The sequence below is a fragment of the Bos indicus genome, chromosome 11 (assembly GCF_029378745.1).
Source record: "Bos indicus isolate NIAB-ARS_2022 breed Sahiwal x Tharparkar chromosome 11, NIAB-ARS_B.indTharparkar_mat_pri_1.0, whole genome shotgun sequence".
Lineage (NCBI taxonomy): Eukaryota > Metazoa > Chordata > Mammalia > Artiodactyla > Bovidae > Bos > Bos indicus.
The window spans coordinates 1,853,441-1,879,592 of record NC_091770.1 but is presented as its reverse complement, the minus strand read 5'-3'; the positions used below and the strand labels follow the sequence as shown (position 1 = coordinate 1,879,592).

At 44.2% G+C, this 26,152-nt stretch overlaps 1 protein-coding gene across 1 annotated transcript; it reads left to right on the top strand.

The window, feature by feature from the left end:
* Window positions 1–213: 213 nt before the first annotated feature.
* On the top strand, window positions 214–23,810 carry MRPS5 (mitochondrial ribosomal protein S5). Its single transcript, XM_070798181.1, has 12 exons — window positions 214–487; window positions 4,107–4,187; window positions 6,477–6,614; window positions 9,673–9,798; window positions 11,043–11,276; window positions 12,982–13,016; window positions 14,396–14,486; window positions 16,697–16,743; window positions 17,207–17,264; window positions 17,567–17,629; window positions 20,747–20,883; window positions 23,431–23,810. The coding sequence occupies exons 1-12, from the start codon at window positions 430–432 to the stop codon at window positions 23,653–23,655; spliced, it is 1,293 nt and encodes a 430-aa protein (XP_070654282.1). The 5' UTR covers window positions 214–429; the 3' UTR covers window positions 23,656–23,810.
* Window positions 23,811–26,152: the final 2,342 nt, after the last annotated feature.

Here is a 26,152-nt window from a genome sequence, read left to right as displayed (position 1 = left end):
CCCGCTCCGTGCTCGTCCGTACCTCTCATTTCTGTTTGGGGAGAGTCCACAGCATCAGCTTCATTCAGTGAGAGGATTCTGTCAGCGGTACACGCGCTCGCGGCTCTTTAGATCCCGAGCGTCCCGCCGGGGAAGACAGCGCGCCAGCCCCGCCCACCCCGGCGGCAAGCCCCGCCCACCCCGGCGGCCGGCCCAAGCCCCGCCCCTGGGTCCTAACGCGAGGACCCCGCGGGGGCTGTCCGCGGCGAGGCTGGATTCATCCCACCCCGCTGCCTGTCCGGACACCCCCTCACTCGGGCCTGCGCTGCGGCGCGGCCCCCGGACCCTGGGGATTCAGTCTCGGGCCGAGGTCCGCGGCCGGTGGATGGAGAGCAGTCACGACAGGCGGTAGGAAGGCTGCTCGGCCGGAGGCGCTCGTGGGCCTCCACCATGGCGGCGGCAGTACGCGCTGCGGGCTTCCTCCCTGCTCTGTGTGGCGCTTCGGCGGGTGAGAGCTGGGACGCTGGGACCCGGAGCTTTGAGCCGAGCGGGAGCGGGGGTGGGGGCGGCTCTCCCGGGGCCTGCATTCGCCCGGGCGGGAAAAAGCAAGAAGCCGCAGCTCCGGGCCCCTCGCGCCGGTTTACCGGCTCATTGGGGTCTGCTGTGTGACCTTGCGTGCGTTCGCACAGGGCATGGGTGTGTAAAGTGAGGATGGACTGGACGCGGTCCAGGGTCCCTTCCAGTTCACCAGGCGGCTTGTGCATGCTCGGCTAAGTGAGGAGGATAGTTGCAAGCCATCATCGCCTTCCCCGCCGGCGCGACTTGTGGGTAGATCGAGGCCAGAGAAGCTCGAAAGGGAAATAGGCTGTCCTCCAGCTTGAGTCGGATAGGATTAGTGTCAGTTATTTTAGATTTCGGGCTGATCAATACTCTTTATTAAAAAGAAGGATGTTGGTATTGTCCCGCACCCCATGTTCGTTTTTGCAGCCCGAGGAGAAGCAGCCTACTATCCTCCAGCGCAACGTTTATCTCTAGGAACCAGTATACCATTGACCTGACCGCTGATCGCTCTAAAACCTGCAATCCAGCATTCGTAATTCTGAAATCTAAAGATCTGTGAAAATAGGAAAGTTCTTTTTTGTAACTTGTTTTGTTAGGAAACTTGACCTGAAATCCTTTGTCGGAAAATCTGACCTGAGAAATATTTTTACTTTTGTTTATGTTTGTGACCACCTCCTCTTTTTTCAAAGCCCTGTTCAAATAGCACCTAGCATCTGCAGCTTTCTTCCGTGAGTTCTTATGTGTAGCAGGGTCTGTCTTAAGTTCTTTATGCTTTTTTCCTTCATCTTCTCAATGTCTTTATGAGATAGATACCTTTACATTCCCATTTTACAGATTAGGGAATTAGGGCACACAAGTTGAGAAACTTGTTCAAGGTTAGACTGGAAGGACGTCAGATTTTTGCAGCCATACCAGCTGGTTCCAGAGCCTTTTTCTTTCTTTTTCTAGTGTATAAATTTTTTTTTGATAGTGGTTTTATTGGGATGTAACTTACACACTATATGATTCACCTTCTCAAACTATACAGTTCAGTGGTTTTTAGTATATTTACAGAGCTGTGCAAAAAAGATCTTCACGACTCAGATAATCATGATGGTGTGATCACTCACCTAGAGCCAGACATCCTGGAATGTGAAGTCAAGTGGGCCTTAGGAAGCATCATTACAAACAAAACTAGTGGAAGTGATGGAATTCCATTTGAGCTATTTCAAATCCTAAAAGGTGATGCTATGAAAGTGCTGCACTCAATATGCCAGCAAATTTGGAAAACTCAGCAGTGGCCACAGGATTGGAAAAGGTCGGTTTTCATTCCAATCCCAAAGAAAGGCAATGCCAAAGAATGTTCAAACTACCGCACAATTGGACTCATCTCACACGCTAGTAAAGTAATGCTCAAAATTCTCCAAGCCAGGCTTCGGCAATATGTGAACCGTGAACTTCCAGATGTTCAAGCTGGTTTTAGAAAAGGCAGAGGAACCAGAGATCAAATCGCCAACATCACACTGGATCATGGAAAAAGCAAGAGAGTTCTGGAAAAACATCTATTTCTGCTTTATTGACTATGCCAAAGTCTTTGACTGTGTGGATTACAATAAACTGGGAAAATTCTTAAAGAGATGGGAGACCAGACCACCTGACCTGCCTCTTGAGAAATCTGTATGCAGGTCAGGAAGCAACAGTTAGAACTGGACATGGAACAGCAGACTGGTTCCAAATAGGAAAAGGAGTACGTCAAGGCTGTATATTGTCACCCTGCTTATTTAACTTCTATGTAGAGTACATCATGAGAAAGCTGGGCTGGAAGAAGCACAAGCTGGAATCAAGATTGCAGGGAGAAATATCAATAACCTCAGATATGCAGATGACACCACCCTTATGGCAGAAAGTGAAGAAGAACTAAAGAGCCTCTTGATGAAAGTGAAAGAGAAGTGAAAAAGTTGGCCTAAAGCTCAGTAGTCAGCAAACTAAGATCATGGCGTTCAGTCCCATCACTTCATGGGAAATAGATGGGGAAACAGGTGGAAACAGTGTCAGACTTAATTTTTCTGGGCTCCAAAATCACTGCAGATGGTGATTGCAGCCATGAAATTAAAAGACGCTTACTCCTTGGAAGGAAGGTTATGACCAACCTAGACAGCATGTTTAAAAGCAGAGACATTACTTTGTCAACAAAAGTCCGTCTAGTCAAGGCTCTGGTTTTTCCAGTGGTCATGTATGGATATGAGAGTTGGACTATAAAGAAAGCTGAGTGCCGAAGAATTGATGCTTTTGAACTATGGTTTTGGAGAACGCTCTTGAGAGTCCCTTGGACTGCAAGGAGATCCAACCAGTCCATCCTGAGGGAAATCAGTCCTGGGTGTTCATTGGAAGGACGGATGTTGAAGCTGAAACTCCAATACTTTGGCCACCTGATGCGAAGAGTTGACTCATTTAACTTTTCATTGACTTTTCATTCCCTGATGCTGGGAAAGATTGAGGGCAAGAGGAGAAGGGGATGACAGAGGATAAGATGGTTGGATGACATCACGGACTCAGTGGACATGAGTTTGGGTGGACTCCAGGAGTTGGTGATGGACAGGGCGGCCTGGTGTGCTGCCGTCTATGGGATCACAAAGAGTCTGACAGGACTGAGTGACTGAACTGACTGACTAACAGAGCTGTGTAACCATCCCCATAATCAATTTTAAAACATTTTAATGTTTTAAAGAACATTAAAGGTAATGTTTAAAAAGAACCTTACCTATCATGTCCCCCAGTTCCGTATTCCCCCAGCCCCCAGAAACCACTAATTTACTTTTTTTCTCTATTGTTTGCATGTTCTGGATGTTTCGTATAAATGAAATCATGTAATACATGATCTTTTTTGACTGTCTTGTTTCATTTAACATAGTGTTTTTCAGATTTGTCCATATTGTAGCATAAATCAGTACTTCCTTCTTATGGCAGAATAATACTCTATTTTGTGTATGTACCACGTTTTTGTTTATCCATCATCACTTGAGCATGTGGGTTGTTTCTGCCTTTTGGCTATTACGTGTAGTGTTGCTGTAGGTATTTGTGTGCAGTGTCCTTGTGTCTATTTTCATTTCTCATGTGTATGTACCTGGGAGTGGAATTGCTTGATTGAGTGGAGACTCCATGTTTCCCTTTTTGAGGAACTGCTAGACTGTGGTAAAGTAGCCGCACCTTTTACGTTCCCACCAGCATGAGGATCTTTATTTCTCTACATCCTTGTCAACACTTATTTTCTGTATTTTTAACCACAGTGATCCTAGTGGATGTGACGTGGTATAAATTTGTAGTTTTGATTTGCACTTGCCTGATGGTTAACGAATGCCTTTTTTTGAGGAGAAGGTGTGAGGCTTGGTAACAGGTCAGGTGTGAGTGTGAAGCAGCCAGTGTGATGTGATGTCGTCTACTTGGGCAAGTGGTCATGGTGCCCAGAAACTCTTCATTTACTTGTTTTGGTTCTTTTATACTATAGATGTTGCTATTCCTTAGGTGTTAAAAATGTTCCTTTTAATGTAGAAATACATCTTAACCTTTGTTTTTGTTTTAATTTACAGGTCGTTTATGGTCCAGGCAGCTTTACCTAAACACCTTTCCAACAGCTTCCATTTGGGCGTTGAAAGCTGTTCCCAGCAATGGTGAGATTATTTATCTAACAACCTTTTCTTCTAAGATCTGATACTTAAGAGTACTTTGTGTAGTTTCTAAAATGTAAATGAAGTACATTCTTTATAATAGAAATGGGTAAGGTCTAAAGAGTATTTTTCAAATTTTTAATGATAATGGCAGTTATAATTCAAGGTCTAAGATGTAATAGCCACAATTTATTGAACAATGATTTGTGTGTCAGGTTAATAGTATGTTATCTTGGTTAATCCTCACACCAGTTTTTAGTGACGGAGTTGTTATTCCCATTTTACAGATGCTAAAATGAGTCTCTTAGAGGCTAAGTGACTTGCTTAAGGTCACACAGCCAGTAATGGCAGGACTGGGTTCTGAGGTATTTTGAATATTGTGACACCTCCTTGAAACACAGTGTTTGCAGAAGGTTTTTGTTCTTTCCTGATGGTGCCAGGCCCTCTCTTGACTCACTTTCCAAAAGGAAGAGGCCGGCGCTTGCCAAGCCCATGTTATGCTTTGTTGTTGTTGTTCAGTCACCAAGTTGTGTCTGACTCTGAGCACTGACCATAAGCATACCATGATATTCCCGGGTGGCTTGCTCAGTTGTAAGGGACCCGCCTGCCAGTGCAGGAGATGGGAGGTCAATCCCTGAGTCGGAAGATCCCCTGGAGAAGGAATGGCAACCCACTCCAGTATTCTTGCCTGGGAAATCCCATGGACAGAGGAGCCTGGCAGGCTACAGTCCATGGGGTGGCAAAGAGTTGGACAGGACTGAGGCGACTTAGCGTGCACACACTAGGTATTACATTATACCTACATCACTTACTGGTGTTGACTTTGTACTAGTTTGAGTGACGTATACGAACCTTACCTCTTTGTGACCCTATGAAGCGTAGCCTGCCAGGCTCCTCTGTCCATGGGATTTCCCAGGCAAGAATACTGCAGTGGGTTGCCATTCCTTCTCCAGGGGATCGTCCCGACTCAGGGATTGACCTCCCGTCTCCTGCATTGGCAGGCGGGTTCTTGACAGCTGAGCAAGCCACCTGGGAATGTCATGTCATGCTTATGGCCAGTTAAATCCTGCCTCCTCCGCATGGTCTCTGGTTAGGGCAGAGTTGAAAGCTCACTGTGTCCGCTCCGTGCTGGACTTGCCGTTAGTCTTCTTCCTTTCGTCTTGTCAGCCCTGCAGTTGGGATGCCTCTGCGCTTGTTCAGGTGGTCCGGCAAGCAGTCTGGAGCGCCTGGCTCCTCCTGCGTTTGTGTCTTTGTTGTTCGGGTGATGCGTTCAGTCATAAACGACGTACTCGGCCCTCGACTCTGACTCAGGCAGTGCCCCAGCCTGAGCTGATACAGGGCCTGGAGAAGGGATCTGTGAGGAAGGCCAGAAAGCAGCACTCTTGCTGAGGGGACAGTCCCACAGGAGGTCTGGGGCAAGGAAAGTAATGACTGGTGGAATGAAGAGACAGTTCTCCTCCACTTTTTCTGCCTGTGCGACCATGACCAAACGACACCCTCAGTTGCCTTGTATATAAAATGAGCAGAGTAGTTCCTGCTTTGAAGATTGTTATCTTAAAATACTACACTTCCAAGGAATACCAAAAGGTTTTTACCTTAAAACCATTTCCCTTTGCTAGGCCTTCTCATTTTCCAGTGACACTTTGTTTTAACTTCTACCTGGTTATATTTCCAAATAGATAGTGTATATTATTCTTTTCCCTGTTAACATCGTTATGCTAATTGAAGATTTAACTAAGCCGCATGTCTGCTTTTTCTGAGCATAGACGCAAGCACAGTTTCTATGCGATCTAAATCCCATGGACAGAGGAGCCTGGCAGGCTACAGTCCATGGGGTTGTAAGAGTCGGTTATGAGTGAGTGACTGAGCTGAGCTGAGTATTTCAAGGATTGCAACATTAAACAGCAAGAATAAATTAATGTGTACTTGGTATTTTGTTGAAGATTGAGGGGGTTAAAAGAAAAACTAAAATGTGTCCAATGTAATGGGATTTAGAGTGATTGTTGAAGACCTGAATTTATTTAAAATGAAAAGCCACGGGTTTCTATTTACTTTTAACTGAACCATTTACTCAATAAAGCTGACAGGTCCAGAGAGATCTCCCTGTGTCATCTGAGCCAGCGTCCAAAAGTTTGCTTTTATTTTTTAAAGAAAGACTGTCCTCCAAATACGATTCTTAAAAGTTCAGCATTTTAGTGGCTTGTTTTTATAAGTAAGAGTTAATTTGTGGCGTTGGCAGTGTCTCTGCGCAGGCGTGGAGTCTAACGCAGTTTTGCTCTTGTCTGCCTACAGGCCCTTCGTCATCTGCAGGAGCCAGAGGCCGCTGCCGTTCTACCCACTTGGGCCCCGCGCTGCAGACACAGTGCTGCACTCCTGCTCCCGGGAACGTGACGGCCCAGCAGTACAGATCCTATAGTTTCTTCACTAAACGTACGTAGTCTGGCCACCAACTTCCCATTTCATGAAACAGGAAAAGAAGAGGTGCTTTGGTATCTTAATTTTTCTTCTTTTTCTTCTCCTTAAACGAATTTACACTTCAGAGGTTAATATATGACGTACAGGCATACCTCGTTTTATTGCACTTTGCTTTATTGTGTTTTGAGGATATTGCATTTTTTGCACATTTAAGATTTGTGGCAACCCTGTGTTGAACAAATCTGTCTGCACCGTTTTTTCCAACACGCTTTGCTCACTTCGTGTCTTTGTGTCATATTCTGGTAATTCTTGCAACATTTCAAACTTTTTAGTTATTATTATATTTGATATGGTGATAGGAGATCAGTAATCTTTGATGTTGCTACTTTGACTTGCTAAAGATGAACATTTTAGCAATAGAATTTTTTTTAAATTAAAGTGTATACTGTTGTTTTAGGCATAATGTTTTAGACACAGTGCTTTTAGAAATAATGCTATTGCATGCTAAAGACTGTGGTATAGTGTAAACATAACTTTTGTATGCACTTGGAGACCAAAAATTTGTGTGACTCACTTGGTTGTGCTAGTCACTTTGTTGCAGTGGTCTGGGGACAAATCCAGATTGTTCTTGTATTGTTCAGTCGCTCAGTCGTGTCGGGCGATCCCATGGACTGCAGCGTGTCAGGCTTCCCTGTCCATCACCAACTCCCAGAGCTTGCTCAAAACCATTGAGCATTGAGTCGGTGATGCCATCCAACCATCTCATCCTCTGTCGTCCCCTTCTCCTCCTGCCTTCAGTCTTTCCCAGCATCTGAGTGGCCAAAATATTGGAACTTCAGCATCAGTCCTTCCAATGAATATTCAGGACTGATTTCCTTTAGGATTGACTGGTTTGATCTCCTTGCAGTCCAAGGGACTCTCAAGGGTCTTCTCCAGCACCATAGTTCAAAAGCATCAGTTGTTTGGTGCTCAGCCTTCTTTATGGTCCAACTCTCACATCCATACATGACTACTGGAAAAACCATAGCTTTGACTAGATGGACCTTTGTTGGCAAAGTAATGTCTCTGCTTTTTAATATGCTATCTAGGTTGGTCATAGCTTTTCTTCCAAGGAACAAGCGTCTTTTAATTTCATGGCTGCAGTCACCATCTGCAGTGATTTTGGAACCCAAGAAAAGAAAGTCTGTCACTGTTTGCAGTGTTTCCCCATCTATTTCCCATGAAGTGATGGGACTAGATGCCATGATCTTCGTTTTTTGAATGTTGAGTTTTAAGCCAACGTTCTCTCTCCTCTTTCGCCTTCATCAAGAGGCTCTTTAGTTCCTCTTTGCTTCCTGCCATAAGGGTGGTGTCATCTGCTTGTCCAAGTTTATTGATACTTCTCCCAGCAATCTTGATTCCAGCTTGTGCTTCATTCAGCCCGGCATTTTGCATGATGTACATTAAATAAGCAGGGTTGACAATATACAGCCTTGATGTACTGCTTTTCCAATTTGCAACCAGTCTGTTATTCCATGTCCTGTTCTTACTGTTGCTTCTTAACCTGCATACAGGTTTCTCAGGAGGCAGGTCGGGTGGTCTGGTATTCCCATTTCTTGAAGAATTTTCCACATTGTTGTGATCCTCTCAGTCAAAGGCTTTAGCATAGTCAGTGAAGCAGAAGTAGATGTTTTTCTGGAATCCAGATTTATCTCCATTAAAAGTGCTTGCACTGTGAACTTTCAAGTTTTTGATGGCATTTATAGATAGCATCCTTTTTAAGGAATAAAGAAAGAAAGTCAGTGTTTAGTGCGAGTATAGCTTGAGGTTGGTAATTTTATTTCAAACCTGTGGTTCTCTTAAATGAATTAGTGTCAATCTAAAGTTTGCTTTGATCAAGAATACACAAAGCAGCATGTGATGTGGAAACTGACCTATTTTTCTGAGCTTCAGTTACAAAGATTAGTTCTAATAATATGTGTATTTTGAAAAACAGGGTACTCTATAGATGCAAAACATTAAAAAATACTGTAAATCCCAAACATTTTCCCCTTTTCATGTTATCAAACCAAAGGATCAAAGTGTAAGGCCTTTCAGGAAGCAAGCAGGTAGAACCTTTAAAGCCTAAGGGCTCATAAGAAAAGGAAAATGAAGATACTCATTTGACTTCTAGAATGTGTTTAGGTTTCAGGCATGTAGATATATGTGTCTTAGATTTTTGACTAGTACAATGTTTGTATGGTTCTGATTCTTTATTAAATTGGTAATGGAATAATTGGTTGTCATAAAATCAGTTGGTGATAACGTGAAAGGCAGAGTCCTTGTGGAGACCATTTAAATCTAATAAACAACCTGGCTATACCAGTAAATTCAGAAGCAGTCAGAAGTAAAGAATCTGAATGTTCCACAAGTACAGAGGGGAAAATGCTCTGCAATGTATGGCAGGAAAGATTGGGGGAGCCTAGAAATTCACAGATGGAAACAAATCAGTGGTTTCGGGGTCTGTACATTAAAGTAAAAGATAATCATCTAAGGAGTACATACAGGCATGTGCAAGGATTAACTGTCAGACCCCATACATGCTCATTCTTTCCCAAGAATGGTTAGGTTTTCATTAGAGTTGAAGACGAATTTGGGCATCTTGTTTTGAAGGATATACAGACGTATAGGGCATTTTCAGAATAGAGCAGACAAATAAATGATTAAGATTTGTGGGTTCAAATTGCAGAGTTGGTTCTTTGGGCTAAGAGACCTGTATTGGGAAGGCTAGTTATTGATTATCTCAACAGTTACAGTGGATGTCGCATAGGTGATAAAATGTTCAGGAGACACATCTATAGGAAAGTAACGGGGATATAAATGTTGGTTGTCTTTTGTGCTGGGGAGGCCATACTCTGTAAAAGGAGTAGCAACAAATCTTGGGCTTTTCAAATGGAAATCATGTGGAATGTGCAAAGGATGTTTTAATTTTGCTTTCATTGCTGCAATGATGCAGATGACCCCGCTTCTTCCAGCCCTTTTTACTCAACAGGAATAAATCAGTAGGCCCTGAACCACTGCTTGAAGAAATTCTGTAACACCTGTCTCTTTACAGTGACAGCAGATGAGCTATGGAAAGGTGCTTTAGCAGAAACCGGAGCTGGAGCAAGAAAAGGAAGAGGCAAAAGAACCAAGAGAAAAAGAAGGAAGGATTTGAACAGGGGTCAGATCATCGGCGAAGGTAAACTTACTTGTAAAAACAGCTATTGTGCTAAGATTTTTTTTTTCTCTCCAAAACTTTATAGATGTTTTATGAACTAGAAACATCAAAACATTTCTAATGAAGGACATTAGGAAATGTGGTTTTAGAGTCCAGCCAAATGGCTCATTGCCCCATGATTCAGGGGAAGAAAATCTCATAAAAAGAGATTCATTCATTGAGTTATTCATTCCACAGGCCTTAAGTGCCCTTGTGTGGCATCTGCTGCGAAAGGCCCTGTGCTCAAAGAATTTACAGTTCAGTGGTAGAAAATTAGAATTTTCTCTGCTAAGGGTCAAGAAGTAAGTATTTTCAGCCTTGTGAGCCACATGGTCCCTGTTACAACCATTCAACTCTGCTGTTGTAGCAGAGGAGCAGCTATAGGTAATACATAACCAAATGGGCACAGCTATGTTCCAATAAAACTTTATTTACAAAAACAAGTATGTGGGAGTCTTAGTTCACGGACTGGGGGTCCCCTGAATTCAAAGTGAGGAGTCTTAATTGCTCGACCGCCAGGGAAGTCCCTTGGTGCCTTTTTTATTTTCTTCAATCCCAGTTGCCTCTGCTAAGGAAACCACTGATTTCATTTTGATGTTTCCTTCTGACATTTTCTTTTTTTTTTTAATTTAAACTTTATTTTGTATTGGGTTATAACCGATTAACAATCCTTCTGACATTTCTAATGCTTTTGTATACATAAAAACCCTAAGAGGAATATACATTTTCTTTTAAAAATCATTAGATTATATCACACGGTACATATTCTCTTATACTTCACTTTTTTTTCACTCAATAATAGGTCTTAGAAATTATTCCATATCAGAACCTACAGGGCTGCCTTATTCTTTGAGTTGAATGCAGCATATTTCATAGGTTGGATATGCCATAGTTCATTTTGCTGTTTCAATATTGCTAGACAGTTTGATTGTCTCTCTTTTTGGGCTTGACAAATAACACTTGAGTGGACATCCTTGTCCAAGCACACGTATGCTGCATAACCGAGGGGCAGTGTGTCTCTAGGCCGTACCGTTAAGTGGAATTATTGGCTGTTTCCATGGGTATGTTTAAAATTTTAGTAGACGGTGCCAAGTGGCCTGTAAGTGAGTATGTTAGTATAAGCTCCCACCAGCAGTATCTATCTGTATGCCCACTGCCTGGCATTTTAATACTCAAGAAACGAATGCTTTTAAAAGAATTATTTCTGTGTGTTTTTAAACCTTCAGGGCGTCGTGGCTTCCTATGGCCTGGTCTGAATGCCCCACTTATGAAAAGTGGAGCTATACAGACCATCACTCAAAGAAGCAAGGAAGAGCAAGAAAAGGTGGAGGCCGATATGGTCCAACAGAGAGAAGAGTGGGACCGGAAGAGGAAGATGAAGGTTAAACGGGAGCGAGGATGGAGCGGAAACTCGTGGGGCGGCATCAGTCTTGGCCCCCCTGACCCCGGTCCCAATGGAGGTAGCAGAGTCCTGGTTTCACTTACGTCGTGATGGAGAGGGCACTCCTAGTTTCTGGAATTCTTTAATATGCTTCTAGTTACTCCTCTGTTTAGACTGCCCTTTTCTAATACAGAATCTGAATATCACTGGAATAACTTCACATTGTTAACCAACTGTATTTTATGAAACACTAGAGGCCTGTAAACCAAGAAGTATTCCACAGATAGGATGCAAAGCACTGGGTTCTGGTGTCTTCCTTGTGTGGCTTCTCAGAGCCTTCGAGCGTGGTGGTGTGCACTACGCCTATTACGCGTCTCCCATAGTACGTGGTTTCCCAAGTGCTGTTGGTCATGGGGTATGGAGCAGCATGCCTTAGGAGTGCTATTTTGATAACAGAAGAAACCAAATAGTTGTCATGAAGCATCCTAAAAGAACACATGAAATAAAAGTTGATAATATTTATCAGATGAAATTAGAAAACAAAGTCATCTCCCCCACTGTTTCCTGAGTATGTAAAGAAGTAAAAATCATCTGAAAAATTTGTTCGTGTCTACGAATAGGAGATGAGAAAGTAGGCAAGAGTTTGGCTGCTTTCTTAAGTTTGGCTTAGAGAGGGGAGGAGAGGTTGAGGTGGAGAGACTCAGCCAGCACACTGAGGACTTAGAAGAACACTTCCCATGGGAGAATGACGATATGGGGGGGGAAACCCATGAGCTCAAGTCCCTCCTGGGGGCCCAGGTTTAGCCTGTAGATAAATGGGTGAACTCGTGACAGAAGAAAGGGCAGCGGACAGGGTCAGGTGAGCTGTATTTTGACTGTGTGAGTGTCGTCTCTCCAGAGGCTTCCTTGAGTCTTTGAGAAGGAGACGGGAACATGGACGAGTGTGGCCACCAGAGTGTGTTGATGAAAACATAACGTATCTGGGACTGGCCTCAGAATTACCCAGTGGAGTGGGAATTGGACCGAATGTAGAGGAAAGGAGATTGACGTGAGTTGATAATCACTGAAGCCAGCTAATGGTACATAAACGTACATTTTGCTGGTTGTTTTGTTGTCTATGAATGTTAATTTCCTATAGTCAAAATAAAAGAACAGGGAGTGTTTGAAATGGCTGCTGTGGTGAGAAGAGAGAGACCTAAGTAAAAGGATGTAGAAGGCCCGCGGGCAGCAGAGAGGGCTCGGCTGAGTTGGAGACCATGAGTTCTCAGTGGCCCCAGTGTGTGCCGTGCTTTGACTTCTCTGTCGTAGCGCCCAGCAGGTCAGGTGTGGCCAGACAGCTGTACTGATTGCCTCCTGGATGGTGTGGTGTACGGGGGAAGAGGTGAGCGAGTTGAGGACATTCACGAGACCTAGCGGAAGTGGTGGGCAGTAGTGTCTTGACTGAGTGGGAGAGGCTGGAAGGCCAGAGGGGTGATGGAGAAAGGGGAGCAGTGGTCACGAGTCTGGAGATGCTGGCCGAGCCCCAAGAACCGTACCTTTGAGTCACTGAGTGAGAGCTGGAGGGGTAGGAGAAAGCAGTCAGGAAGATGGTGGCCAGGTTTATGAATTTAGGGGTGGAAGAGTTTCTGGTAGTGATGAGGACCAGGGTGCGGCCTGGAGAGTGGCACCAAAATATCTGAGATTCTTAGTGAAAAGTCAGTGATGGTGCCAGTGATAAAAAATGCTGTCATACACTAATTACATGGATGCGTTTATCTATATTCCTGTTTTTTTCCTCCCTGCAGAAACGTATGATGATTTCGATACCAGGATACTTGAGGTAGGCATGCTGAACTAAATACCCAGTTAAGCCTTTGGAGAAGTTGGGTTAGTAGGTATTGAGGGGATACAGAAAGAGGAACAGTGAAGAAAAGCCTTTGATGTGTGACTTTCTGAGCTACAGGGCTGCTTTGTGTAAGGAAATGATGAAACTTCAATTTCAGTTCTCTTCTGACTGCTGCCCTTTTGAGGGGCTGCTCATCAGGGTCTCATCGCAAGGTGACTTCAGTGGTATTGTTGATACCAGAATTTGGAGATTGCATTAAATTTCCTCTTTCTTAAAGCAGAGGTTGCAGTAGCAATTTCTCTTGGGATCAGCTGTATCTGACACTTAGTTCAGGAAGCAGAGGTTGGAGGGAGACATGGGGAGGGGTAGAAAGCTTGGAGTTACTGTGAATGTCCAGCTCTTGCTAGGGAAAGGTTCTGCTGGGCTTCTTATAAGGTCTTGAAACTGAAGTCTGTATCAGGTCAGTTTCAATCACTTTTTCCAGGGCATTTCCTAAAACCGTAACTTCCCTTTGAGCTCACACTTGGTGTTAAATGCCATATGGAATGTGTTGAGTTTGTGATTGATTGTGTACGTTATTTCTTCAGTGTCAATTACATTCAAGTTTATATTTACAAGTACTTTACGTCTTTGGGTCCTGGTATACCCCTTGTGAAAGTTAGTTCCTTTGAAGAAATTTTGTCTGTGGGGGTGATTTCCAGTAAGAGGATCCGCAAGAGTGGGCTTGAGCTCCCTTTTTCTTTAAGTTCACTTTATGGGAAAGGGGCCACCACGTAAGCAGTTAACAGTTTTGTAGTTCTTGGTGAATGTATAAATATGCCCCCAAATGTAGATTTTTCTACAGTGCATAACAATCAGTATTTCAGAAGTTTCTGTCTTCTTTTGAGTCTAGTCCATAGAGATCCACTTCTTTGCTGATTGTTCTGCACCTTGCATTTTATCATTTGTAAGATTCACACTTTTTCATATTTTAGCATCTCTGCTATTGGGATGTGTCAATCAGTCAGTTACCAACTGTGTTAAAGTTGAATCAGCAGCTTTTTTTCTTTCTTGTGGTGCCTTCATTAAAATAAGATAGACTGTGTTTTACAGTTTCAAATCTCTTTAAAAGTTATCTCAGTCAGATCGTCTAACCAGCTTGTAAAATAAGAAGAGAAAGTCCTATTTCCATTTTACTCCTGAAGAAAGAGCCCAGATGGTGGTTTCCTTTGGAGGAAGTGTGCTGTTTGTGCTCGTGGGAGTGAGGGACGATGTGTGTGTTCACCGTGTGTGTGTGTGTGTGTGTGTGTGTGTGTGTGTGTATGTAGGTTCCTTTGGTTCCCTACTTCAGAATTTCCTTAAGGGGTAACATTTATGGCCATTTTGTCCTCTAGGTGAGAAATGTTTTCAACATGACGGCCAAAGAGGGAAGGAAGAGATCCGTCCGTGTCCTGGTCGCTGTGGGGAACGGCAGAGGAGCCGCAGGTGAGTGGGGGGAGGACATGAGGAGCTGGCGGTGGGGGGGGGACAGGCATGGCCTGCCCTCAGCTGTGCACTCAGTGGCTTCAGGCTTTTCCCACTGATTGTCTTTTAGTGGCTTAGGCTCACAGACCTTGTGGTGAACCCAAGTAATTCCTTAGAGGGAAAAGAGAGATCTTCCTACACCTGCTTTTTCCCATGAGGACAGTGAATATTTTAAAAGGCTTAAGACACGATTGTATTATGTATAATAGTAAAAAAAAAAAAAACTGGGGGTGGGGAGAGAGACAGTAAATATTGCACAATAGGGACACAGTTACCAGAAGAGTATATGTAACCAAGCATTGTGATACGCTATAGCCATTAAACAATTATGGGAAATCACTTCAGTTCAGTTCAGTCGCTCAGTCGTGTCCGACTCTTTGCAACCCCATGAATCGCAGCACGCCAGGCCTCCCTGTCCATCATCTCCCGGAGTTCACTCAAAGTCACGTCCATCGAGTCAGTGATGCCATCCAGCCATCTCATCCTCTGTCTCCTTCTCCTCCTGCCCCCAATCCCTCCCAGCATCAGAGTCTTTTCCAATGAGTCAACTCTTCGCATGAGGTGGCCAGAGTACTGGAGTTTGAGCTTTAGCATCATTCCTTCCGAAGAAATCCCAGGGCTGATCTCCTTCAGAATGGACTGGTTGGATCTCCTTGCAGTCCAAGGGACTCTCAAGAGTCTTCTCCAGTACCACAGTTCAAAAGCATCAATTCTTCGGCGCTCAGCTTTCTTCACAGTCCAACTCGCACATCCATACATGACCACTGGAAAAACCATAGCCTTGACTAGACGGGCCTTTGTTGGCAGAGTAATGTCTCTGCTTTTGAATATGCTATCTAGGTTGGTCATAACTTCTTCCAAGGAATAAGCGTCTTTTAATTTTATGGCTGCAGTCACCATCTGCAGTGATTTTGGAGCCCCAAAAAATTAAGTCTGACACTGTTTCCCCATCTATTTCCCATGAAGTGATGGGACCAGATGCCATGATCTTCGTTTTCTGAATGTTGAGCTTTAAGCCAACTTTTTCACTTTCCTCTTTCACTTTCATCAAGAGGCTTTTTAATTCCTCTTCACTTTCTGCCATAAGGGTGGTGTCATCTCCATATCTGAGGTTATTGATATTTCTCACAAAGTAATCATTAGGTCAAAGAGACAAACTAAAAACCACTTCATATAAGACTGATATAATCCCAGTTTTTAAAAAGTATGTTTATATGCAAAGAAAAGCCTATAAGGATTGGAAGAGTACACACTGAAAAGATTAAAAATGTTTAATTAGTACATTTGCCAGTTCTTCAAATTTCTTCTTGATACTCTTCAGTAGAGTTTCCACAATGAACATCTGTTTTTGAAATGTATACATGAATGTGTAAAGGGAAGAAAACTGGAAAACTGCCTATTTACATCCATACTGACACTTATAAAACGGGTATTTATAATACCTTATAGATAGAATGTTGCCAAAGGAAACGACTCTTTAACAGTTCCTTGGGCTTCCCTGGTGGCTCAGAGGTTAAAGCATCTGCCTCCAATGCGGGAGACCCGGGTTCGATCCCTGGGTCGGGAAGATCCCCTGGCAAAGGAAATGGTAACCCACTCCAGTACTCTTGCCTGGAGAATCCCATGGACGGAGAGCCTGGTAGGCTACAGTCCATGGGGTCGCAAAGAGTTGGACACAACTGAGCAACTTCACTTTCACTTTTCTTCCCAGAAATTCTTTGTTCCTATACCACCATATATTTTCTGTAGAAATGAGTTTGTTTGTTTATTTTGGCCGTCCTGGGTCTCTGTTGCTGCGCGGGCTTTGCGCTACATGTGTTGAACAGGGTACTCTAGTTGTAGTGCATGAGCGCCTCACTGCAGTGGCTTCTCGCTGCAGAACGTGGGCTCTGGGTGCCGTGGCTTTAGCGGGTGTGGCTCCCGGGCTGTAGAGAACAGACTCGGTAGTTGTGGTGCACGGGCTCAGCTGCTCCACCGCATGCGGGATCTGCCCAGATCAGGGATCAAGCCTGTGTGTTCTGCAGGCAGATTATTTACCACTGAGCCACCGGAGAAGCCCAACAGTGAGCTTCTTGTACATGTCATTTATTGTACTTTTGCAAGTATATTGATAGGGGAAATTTCTTGCAGTGAAATTGCTACCTCAAATATTTTTACTTTTTCTTTAAAAGGTTTTGCCATTGGGAAAGCCACTGAACGGGCAGATGCTTTCAGAAAAGTATGTACATTTTTTTCTTTGTTAACAGTAAAAGATCAATAATGTCTGTGCTAGACTTCGTGGGAACCACAGAAAAATACTTACTGTCAAAAGTTACTGATCTCATAAAGGCAGTTTCAGAAGGGCCTGTGTTCTTGCGTCATTTCTATTAGCCTTGTGATTGCTTACCGGAGCTATGAGACAGCGGCGAGTGCTTGAACACTGACGGAATGTTAAACGATATTAAGGAATTATTGATTTGGTTTCAGTTTGGGTTTTTTTTGGCTGTGGTAGTGATGTTATTTTATTTATTTTTTTTTTTCAAAATTAAATCCTTGACTCTTGGAAGCATCTACTGAAATTTTGGTGTAAATTTGAAATTTTCCATAATAAAATATTTTATAAAAGGTATTTTTTGAATCTCTGAGAAAATGTAAATTCCCAACAAGAGATTTAAGAAAATTATTTTCCTTCTTTCTTTCAGGCAAAGAATAGAGCCGTTCACTATTTGCATTATATAGAACGATATGAAGACCATACCAGTGAGTGTTAATCTTTTCTTTTAAAATTTTCAGGCTTATACTTGTTTCTTTATGTGTGGCAATATATCTCTGTGGATATTTTTGTGTTTCTCTGTCTGTTACTACCTTCTTTCATATAAATATATAAAATGTAGAACCAAACTTACTCTCATGAGAAGGTTAGTAATGAGTGAAATCAGAGTTGGTTACTCATCCGTGGCTGATGCATGATGGCTGCTTAGGGTCGCGGTGGTTGCTTTGTGGTATTTGCAAGGGCATTAAAGCTGTACCCCTAACCCTGTGTTTCTGTTTTTACCCTCCAGTATACCACGATATTTCCTTAACATTTAAAAGGACACATATCAAGATGAAGAAACAACCCAGAGGTAACTAAAAACTTATGATGTGTTGGAGGGAAAGCAGAGAAACTGTACCAGTTTCATCCTGCCCCCTGTTTTTGCTCACCTTTGCCTGAACTCATTTTGAAAACACCAAAATGGACAGGCCTAAGTTAGATTTAAGTTGATTGAGGTTTTTGGGGAAGTAAAAAGCAGTCAGCCTTAGGACTTCCCTGGTGGGCCAGTGGTTAAGACCTCAGGCTTCCAATGCAGGGGGCTCAGGTTTGATGCCCATTTGGGGAACTGACATCACACATACTGCAAATCACAACAGAAAATAAATGAATTAAATGTATAATTCAGTGATTTTTTTTTTTAAAAAGTCGTCAACCTACTTAGACTCATATGATTACAAACACATTCCAGGGGTAACTAGGCGGGAAGAGCACTTAATGAATAGGAAATAGCAACTGGATAAGTAGTTGAGTTTGTAGTGGGAACAGTGGTTCAATCAGTCAGTCAGTTCAGTCGCTCAGTCGTGTCCAACTCTTTGCGACCCCATGAATCGCAGCACGCCAGGCTTCCCTGTCCATCACCAACTCCTGGAGTTTACTGAAACTCATGTCCATTGAGTCGGTGATGCCATCCAGCCATCTCAGCCTCTGTCACCCTTCTCCCCCCACCTTCAGTCTATCCCAGCATCAGGGTCTTTTCCTGATGAGTCAGTTCTTTGCATCAGGTGGCCAAAGTATTGGAGTTTCAGCTTCAACATCAGTCCTTCCCATGAATATTCAGGACTGATTTCCTTTAGGATGGACTGGTGGATCTCCTTGCTGCCCAAGGGACTCTCCAAAGTCTTTTCTAAGACTACAGTTCAAAAGCATCAGTTCTTCAAAAGCATTGGTTACTCGTAGGGAATTCACTGATGGATGCTACAGATGGTTCTTTTCCAATAGCATATTCAGTTCCTTTAATTTACTCTCATCATTAAGTGTGAATTGAACAACTTTGGTGAGCCAGGTGCTATACCAGGCTCTGAGGATCTGGAGACGGACCTTCGTCCTGTCTTGGGAAGAGCAGGCAGTCAGAGTTTAGGGTCATGGGGCTATGCCAGTTATGCCCAGTATACTCAGGCAGTAGAATTCTTAAACATTCTGATGTGCGTTTCACCTGTGGTTCTACAGTAAAAATGGTTTTGTATAACTCTAGGTAATATGTTAAAAAGTCTGGTTCAGAAGATAGAACATACACAGTATTTAAATTTTTCATGCCAAAGCTTCTAATACAACTTTGCTAGAACCATGGCATGGAAATAAGAAAGAAAAAAAAAAAATCAAATGTAGTACCAATTATATTAGTGCACCTGAACTTGCCTTCTGCTTCAAAATCATAAGTAATCATTCATATGCCAGATAATAAAAACATTTATCATTAGAAAAAGTATTGAGTTGAACACTTGGACATTAAGGTTTAAACCTGTGCTGTCCCATTTGGCTTTTGAGTACTTGAAAGGTGGCTTCTGGGAGTCCCTGTGTCACATACCACCAGATTTCAAAGGCTCCATATGAGAAAAAAAAAAAGGATAAGGAATAGCTCAAAAATATTATGGTATTGATGACATGTTGAAATGATAATGTTTTGGACATACTGGGTTCATAAAATACATTATTAAAATCAGTTTTACCTCCTTTAAAAAAATCTTTTAAAAATGTATCTGCAAGATAATTTGAAAATATATATTGCTAAGTCACGTTAGTCGTGTCCGACTCTGTGCGACCCCATAGACGGCAGCCCACCAGGCTCCTGTCCTTGGGATTATCCTGGCAAGAATACTGGAGTAGGTTGCCATTTCCTTCTCCAGTGCATGAAAGTGAAAAGTGAAAGTGAAGTCGCTCAGTTGTGTCCGACTCTTTGCGACCCCATGGACTGTAGCCCACCAGGCTCCTGTGTCCATGGCTTGCATTTGTGGCTTGCCTAATGTTTTTGTTAGACATGTTACTTTGGATACATCTTTATCTGAATGATTTTTGAAAGACTGCTGGTTTTAATTGCAGAAGTTACTTTTTTTTTTTTTTTTTAAATCTTTGCTGTCTTCTGATTAAAGCTGTATTTTTCAGCTCAGCTTTAAGGTATGTGCTGAGTTTTATGCCTGGCTAATCAGAGTGCTAGAGAACTTCCCAAGTGGTGCAGTGGTAAAGAATCTGCCTGCCAATGCAGGAGCTGCAGGAAATGCGGGTTCGATCCCTGGGTCAGGAAGCTACCCAGGAAAAGGAAATGGCAACCCACTCCAGTGTTCTTGCCTGGAGAGTCGCATGGACAGAGGGACCTGGTGGGCTGCAGTCCATGGGGTCATGAAGAGTTGGACATGACTGAGCAACTGACCAGCAACAACATGGGTAAGGGATTACAGGTGGCCAAGAGTCGGGTGAGTGGCTGGAGAGGAAACCACGGGAGATTTAGAGGCCAGCATGGGGGTGAGAAGGGCGGGCCAGTAACTAGGAGGCAGTCTGGGGGAGGGTGAGTTACTGAAGCCAAGAGTTTTTCCAGAAGGAGGAAGTGGATGATGTCTCTATTCAGTGCAGCTGACCATTCAAGGAGGGTGAGAACAGATGTGTCTGGTGAGCCCTAGTTAACATGGACATGGGGTGCCAAGAAACTTCAGGCTCTCTGTTAATCTTAACAGCCCTATTTTTTATCCGTGTGTTTAATAAACTTATAGGTATATGTATTTTAAAATTAATCATTTAATTAGTTTTTGGTTGTGCTGGGTCTTTGTTGCTCCTCACGGGCTTTCTCTAGCTGTGGTGTGCGCACAGTCAGGAGTTGTGGGGAATAGGCTTAATTGCTCCGAGGCATGGGGCATCTTCCTGGACCAGAGATCAAACCCATGGCCCCTGCATTAGCAGGCAGATTCTTCACCACTGAGCCAGCAGGGAAGTCCAGAAACATATATATTATTTACTTAGTCCTTATAGCATCTCATTTAAATCAGTGTCCTCCTTGAAGTTCGGGAAGTTGTGAAAGGTCACCCAGCTGCGAAGTGATGAAGCCAGAATGTGAACCAACATGTAAACCCAGAGCTGGAAGCCATGTGAGGCCAGCAGGTGGCGCCACCTGCATTGTGGGCGAGTGGGCAGGCGTTTGACTTGATTCTCCTCTTTCTAGGCTATGGCCTCCGCTGCCACCGAGCCATCACCACCATCTGCCGGCTCATCGGCATCAAAGACATGTATGCCAAGGTCTCTGGCTCCGTCAACATGCTCAGCCTCACCCGGGGCCTCTTCCAGGGGCTCTCTCGCCAGGTAAGTCAACCCTGCGCTCGGAAACTGAAGAGCCAGTTTGTATTTAAGCGGTGTGCTCTGAGACCAGCATCTCCTGGGCCGCCCTGGAGTTGCTCTTGGGCCACCTGAGGACCATGCATTCTTTGTCTCTGGCTGCATCAGGTTAGTTAATCCAACTGAAGAGGTAATTCATGAGGATTATCCTTTAAATGGAGAAGGCAATGGCACCCCACTCCAGTACTCTTGCCTGGAAAATCTCATGGACGGAGGAGCCTGGTAGGCTGCACTCCATGGGGTCACTAAGAGTCTGACACGACTGAGCGACTTCACTTTGACTTTTCACTTTCATGCATTGGAGAAGGAAATGGCAACCCACTCCAGTGTTCTTGCCTAGAGAATCCCAGGGATGGGGGAGCCTGGTGGGCTGCCATCTATGGGGTCGCACAGAGTGGGACACAACTGAAGCGACTTAGCAGCAGCAGCAGCATCCTTTAGAAAAAAACTGCATGGGTTTTTGAAGTTTTAAAATTAAGTATTTTTAAAAGCCAGTAATTATAATCTGCTTTTATTATGGAAAGAATATGTGTTTGTTCGAAAACTCCAACAACATAAAAATGTTAAATAAAAAGAGAAAGTCCCTTTCTTAATTCTGTCCTTTCAACTGGAACTAGGGTGAAGGCCCCTGGGCACTTGCACTCGGGAGTGGTTTCGAGTAAGTTTCATGTCACCTGAAGAGGTTGTTCAGGGGGACATCTGAGTCAGTAGGAACTGCGCATTCAATAGTTCAGGTTATTTCTCCACATAGATGGGGCCGCTGGGCCCCTGCCGAGCTCACCCCCTCAGCCTGGGCTGGGCTCACCGTCGCACCAGTGGCAGGGAGGAAGGGCTGTCATTGCAGGGGCCCCTCCAGCTCTGCAGGGCTGGCTTGTCCCTTGAAAGAAAGGCTGGGTGGACCTCAGCAGAGCTGAGTGAGCAGAAAGACAGCCGGGTTCAAGAGGCATTCACGGGCCTCCATTTGCTGAGGACTTTGGCAGGGTTACAGAGTGCTCTGGCTGTTTCTGAATAAAGTGATCCGTGGAGTAATTGTAGCGGTCACTGTTTAAAATAGGAAAACTAATTGAAAGAAAAATTATGCCTAAAAGAACTTTTTTGATCAGCTGTGTGTTAGTACTATCTAAAAACATCTTTCAAAAGCACTTCTAAATTTAAACTTACTTTAGAGACTTAATTGTTTGATGTAACTTAAAATATTTGTTTTTAGGTTATATTTATGGTCAAGCAGACCTGTTCTTTTACATGATATTTTGTTTTGTGTTAGTACTTTGAATCTTTGGCTACAGTGACTACGTATCATCTCTTCTAAAATGGCATCAGCTATAAAAAGTTGCATTGTGCTACTCAAAAAAAATGACACCAGTGTAAGCGACACACCACTGATTCTAAGACACTCCAACTTATTTATTTATGAATTGCACTTCTCTCTTCTAATTTCAAATGCATGCAGAATTAGAATAGTACAAGGTGTACGTTCTCGCAGCATTTTAGATGTTTTAATATACTATCTGTAAACCACCTGTCAAGTTTACTCACCTGGTGCAGACTCACGGCTGCCATCTGTTACGAGTCCTCATGGCTCTGTTACACCAGCAGTTAGCCGCTCACGCACCCCCGGCCAACCCCAGTCATTCTGACCAAATCTCAGACATCGGTGTATCTCACTCATAAATATCTCATCGTGTATCTCTAAAAGATAAGGACTAAAACATACCAGACAGTACTACCATCATGCCTAAAAAATTACCAGTAACTCAATATCAAACATCTAGTCAGTATTCATAGAAATGTATCCATTTGTCAGATTAAAAAACATTTTTTATATAGTTTATTTGAATCAGATGGCAGAAAAGATCAATACGTTTAAAATCTTTGCTGTGTCTTTTAAATCACTTTTAATCTGTAAGTTCCGGTTTTCTTTTTTCTCTTACGTTTTTCGTTGTTGACGAAATCGGGTTGTTCGTCCCAGTCTGGTGCTGGATATCTGAGGATACTTGACATCCTCTCTCCCTGCGTGTCCTGTAAATTGGCAGCTAGAGCAGGGGCATGGTGAGAGTCAAGTTCATTCTGGGGCACAGTGTGGCACATGACGGGAAGGGTGAGGAAGACAGGAGGCCAGAGGCCAAGGCCCTTTCTTCATGCCCCTTGGGGGTGGGGTGGTGGGTGGGATGCTTCTGCCCCCAGCCCGTCACCTTTAGGATAGCCACAGGAAGTTCCTGCTCTTTAGGTTAAAGACTTCAGATTTTTTTGTGTTTTGTGTCTTTTTTTTTTTTTTTAAGTAAAATCTTACTTTCAATCACTCTTACATATATTCAGTTAGCTAATAAACTTGATATTGTGTTACCTGGGCCACGTTTCTTGCTGTAATAATCACCCTCAGTTAATGAACTCTTAGAGTTGCTACATTTTAATCAGCCAGACAGTTCTGCCACGCCAGATGAACATCAGGGGCAGACCGCGTTAGACCAGCCTCACCGACCTAACCTGGTGTTCTCTCCGCTTGGTTGTGCCCAGGAAACTCACCAACAGCTGGCTGATAAGAAGAGTCTCCATGTTGTGGAATTCCGGGAGGAATGTGGCCCTCTGCCCATCGTGGTTGCCTCACCACAGGGGGCCTTGAGGAAGGATCCAGAGCCAGAAGATGAAGTTCCGGACATCAAATTGGACTGGGACGATGTCAAGGCTGTGCAGGGAATGAAGCGCTCTGTGTGGTCAGGTTTAAAGAGAGCTGCCACGTAGGCCTCCCTCCTGCCTCGGCCAGCCTGGCACCGGGTGCTTCCAGCACCTGCGAGAGACTCATCCTCTCACGCTTGAGATTGTCAGGGTTTTTTAAAAGGAAAGGCCAACCTTACATTTCTTTATTTACAAATAATAAATGATGCGGATGTAACTGATTGAGCGCGTCATACATACCAGTCACTGTGGTAGGAACTTTACATATGTGTCTTAGTTAAAAACTACTTCAAATATTTATTTAAACTAGTAAAACTCAAATGAATTGGGGAGGCAGGGCTTCTAGTCTGACCTGATAAAAAATAACGTGCAGTCAAGTTATGGTTACTTGACTGTAACACACAGTTAGAAAGCTGAGGAAAACATGCAGACTTAGTTCTTTTTGACTCCAGAAATTCTGTTTTTAGTAAACCTCTTTGTCTCCATGTTTGGGTGGTTGCTGTAGGCATTATTAATAGTGCAGCAGTGAAGAATCTGCCACCCGTGCAGGAGCTGCAGGAGATACCACTTCAATCCCTGGGTCGGGAAGATCCCCTGGAGGAGGGCAGGACAGCCCACTCCAGTATTCTTGCCTGGAGAATCCCATGGCCAGAGGCGCCTGGCGGGCTACAGTCCATGGGGTGGCAAAGAGTTGGACAGGACTGAGGCGACTTAGCGCGCACACACTAGGTATGACCTTATATCACTTTACTGGTGGTGACTTTGTACTAGTTTGAGTGAAGTATACGAACCTTACCTGTCTTCAAATCCCTTTACCTCCCGTTTGTATAATTGTTTTAGAATTTCCTCTGCCTACACTGAGAACCACATAGACTCATTATACTTTTGCTTCAACCATCAAGCATAATATCAAAACTCAAGAAGAGGAAAAGCCCATTTTATTTACCCATGTTTTTGCTCTTTCATTCATTCTTTCCTGATATTCTGAGAGTCCTTTTGTCATTTTGAGTGGGGCAAAGCCAAGTTCCCCTCCTGTGTATCCCCTTTACTCACACGATGGCCATACTCCCCACACTTCTGACACCAGATGTGGGGGTGGAGTGGGGGAGTGTTTCCTTCCCGAGCAGTCCTCTGCAACACCAGCTGGATGTCCTACAGTGTAACTCAGTTCTGACACTACCTACCTGGAGGTCACGTCAAGACTCCACTGGCTAAGGGCTCAGGCCCCCAGGACTGCCCCACCCCACGTCAGAGCCAGTTGCAAGTCTGGTTGTTACTAGGCTTCGGGCTGATAACTGTAAATCAAAAGTTGCTATGACTTTCTGCCTTTTGGTATAAAAGGATATGATTAAAGGGTACACATGAATTTCCAGATGGGAGAGGTGCAAAATTTTTTAATTTTCTTAAAGTCTAGTTTTATTTTTTATTGTCTGTATCTATGGCATTCTATTGGAGAAGGAAATGGCAACCCACTCCAGTATTCTTGCCTGGAGAATCCCAGGAACAGAGGAGCCTGGTGGGCTGCTGTCTGTGGGGTCACACAGAGTCGGACATGACTGAAGCGACTTAGCAGCAGTAGCAGCAGCAGGGCATTCTATATAAGAAATGAGTGTTAAATCCAGTGTCAGGAAGCTTTTGTCCTGTGTTTTCTTCAAAGTTTTATAAGGTTGGGTCTTATATTTAGGCCTTTGGTATCTTTTGAGCAAATCCTCATGTTGTACACCTTAAGCTTCTCCAGTGTTACATGACAACTGGATCTTAGTAAAACTGGAGGGGACAAACGGAGGGCAGTAGGGCAGGAAGACAAGGGAGCAGCGGGCAGAGGGTGCCCAGCAGGCCCACAGCAAGTGCCAGCCCCAGCACCAACCCACTGGACACACTTGGCCAGTCTCATGCCCCCTGCAGCCTCCTGTTCTTCATCTGTAGTGTCCCCAACCCCTCCTAGGACTGCTGTCCCCTAGGGCAGGTGTGGGGCAGACTGAGGGTGCTTAGGCCTGGCTACTCAGGCTGGGTGGGACTTAGCTCTTTGTTCCATGAATTTAAAGACACTAAGTTACCTTCACAAAGCACCAGCTGGACCAGGGGGGCTTTGTTTTTGGGGGGCTGCAATATAGACCTTTGACTCTTGGTCACATACAGACATCAGGTTCTGACTCCTTTCTCAGGCCCAGGGAGGGTCTTAGGTCTTGGTTCCATGAACTTAAAAACACCCAAGTATACACCTTCTTCACAAAGCATCGGTTGAACAGGGGCCTTTGGCTTCGTGTGGTCTGCAACGTGGAGCTCGGTGGTTGCCTGAACGGGCCTGGCCTTGACTGCAGCTCAGAGCAGGCAGCCCTTTCAGGAAGTGCGCTGTGCCCAGGACCTGGACCCAGCCGCGTGGCCGCCTGCAGACTCCGCTGGTGGTCCAGGGCTGCCCCTGTGCCCGCTGTCACCACACCCCCCCCCCCCATGTCCTCTGCCCACTGGCCTCAGGTCCACTACAAGGCCTTGTCTCACTGTCACTTCCTGAGAAGCCAGAGCACAGACCTTCGTGGGGACAGGTCTGGGCACCTGAGGGCAG

Coding starts and splice junctions, on each gene's coding strand:
- MRPS5 (XM_070798181.1), top strand. CDS start 430: ATGGCGGCGGCAGTACGCGCTGCGGGCTTCCTCCCTGCTCTGTGTGGC. Junction 11,277..12,981: donor TGACCCCGGTCCCAATGGAG/GTAGCAGAGTCC, acceptor TCCTCCCTGCAG/AAACGTATGATGATTTCGAT. Junction 20,884..23,430: donor TCCAGGGGCTCTCTCGCCAG/GTAAGTCAACCC, acceptor GGTTGTGCCCAG/GAAACTCACCAACAGCTGGC.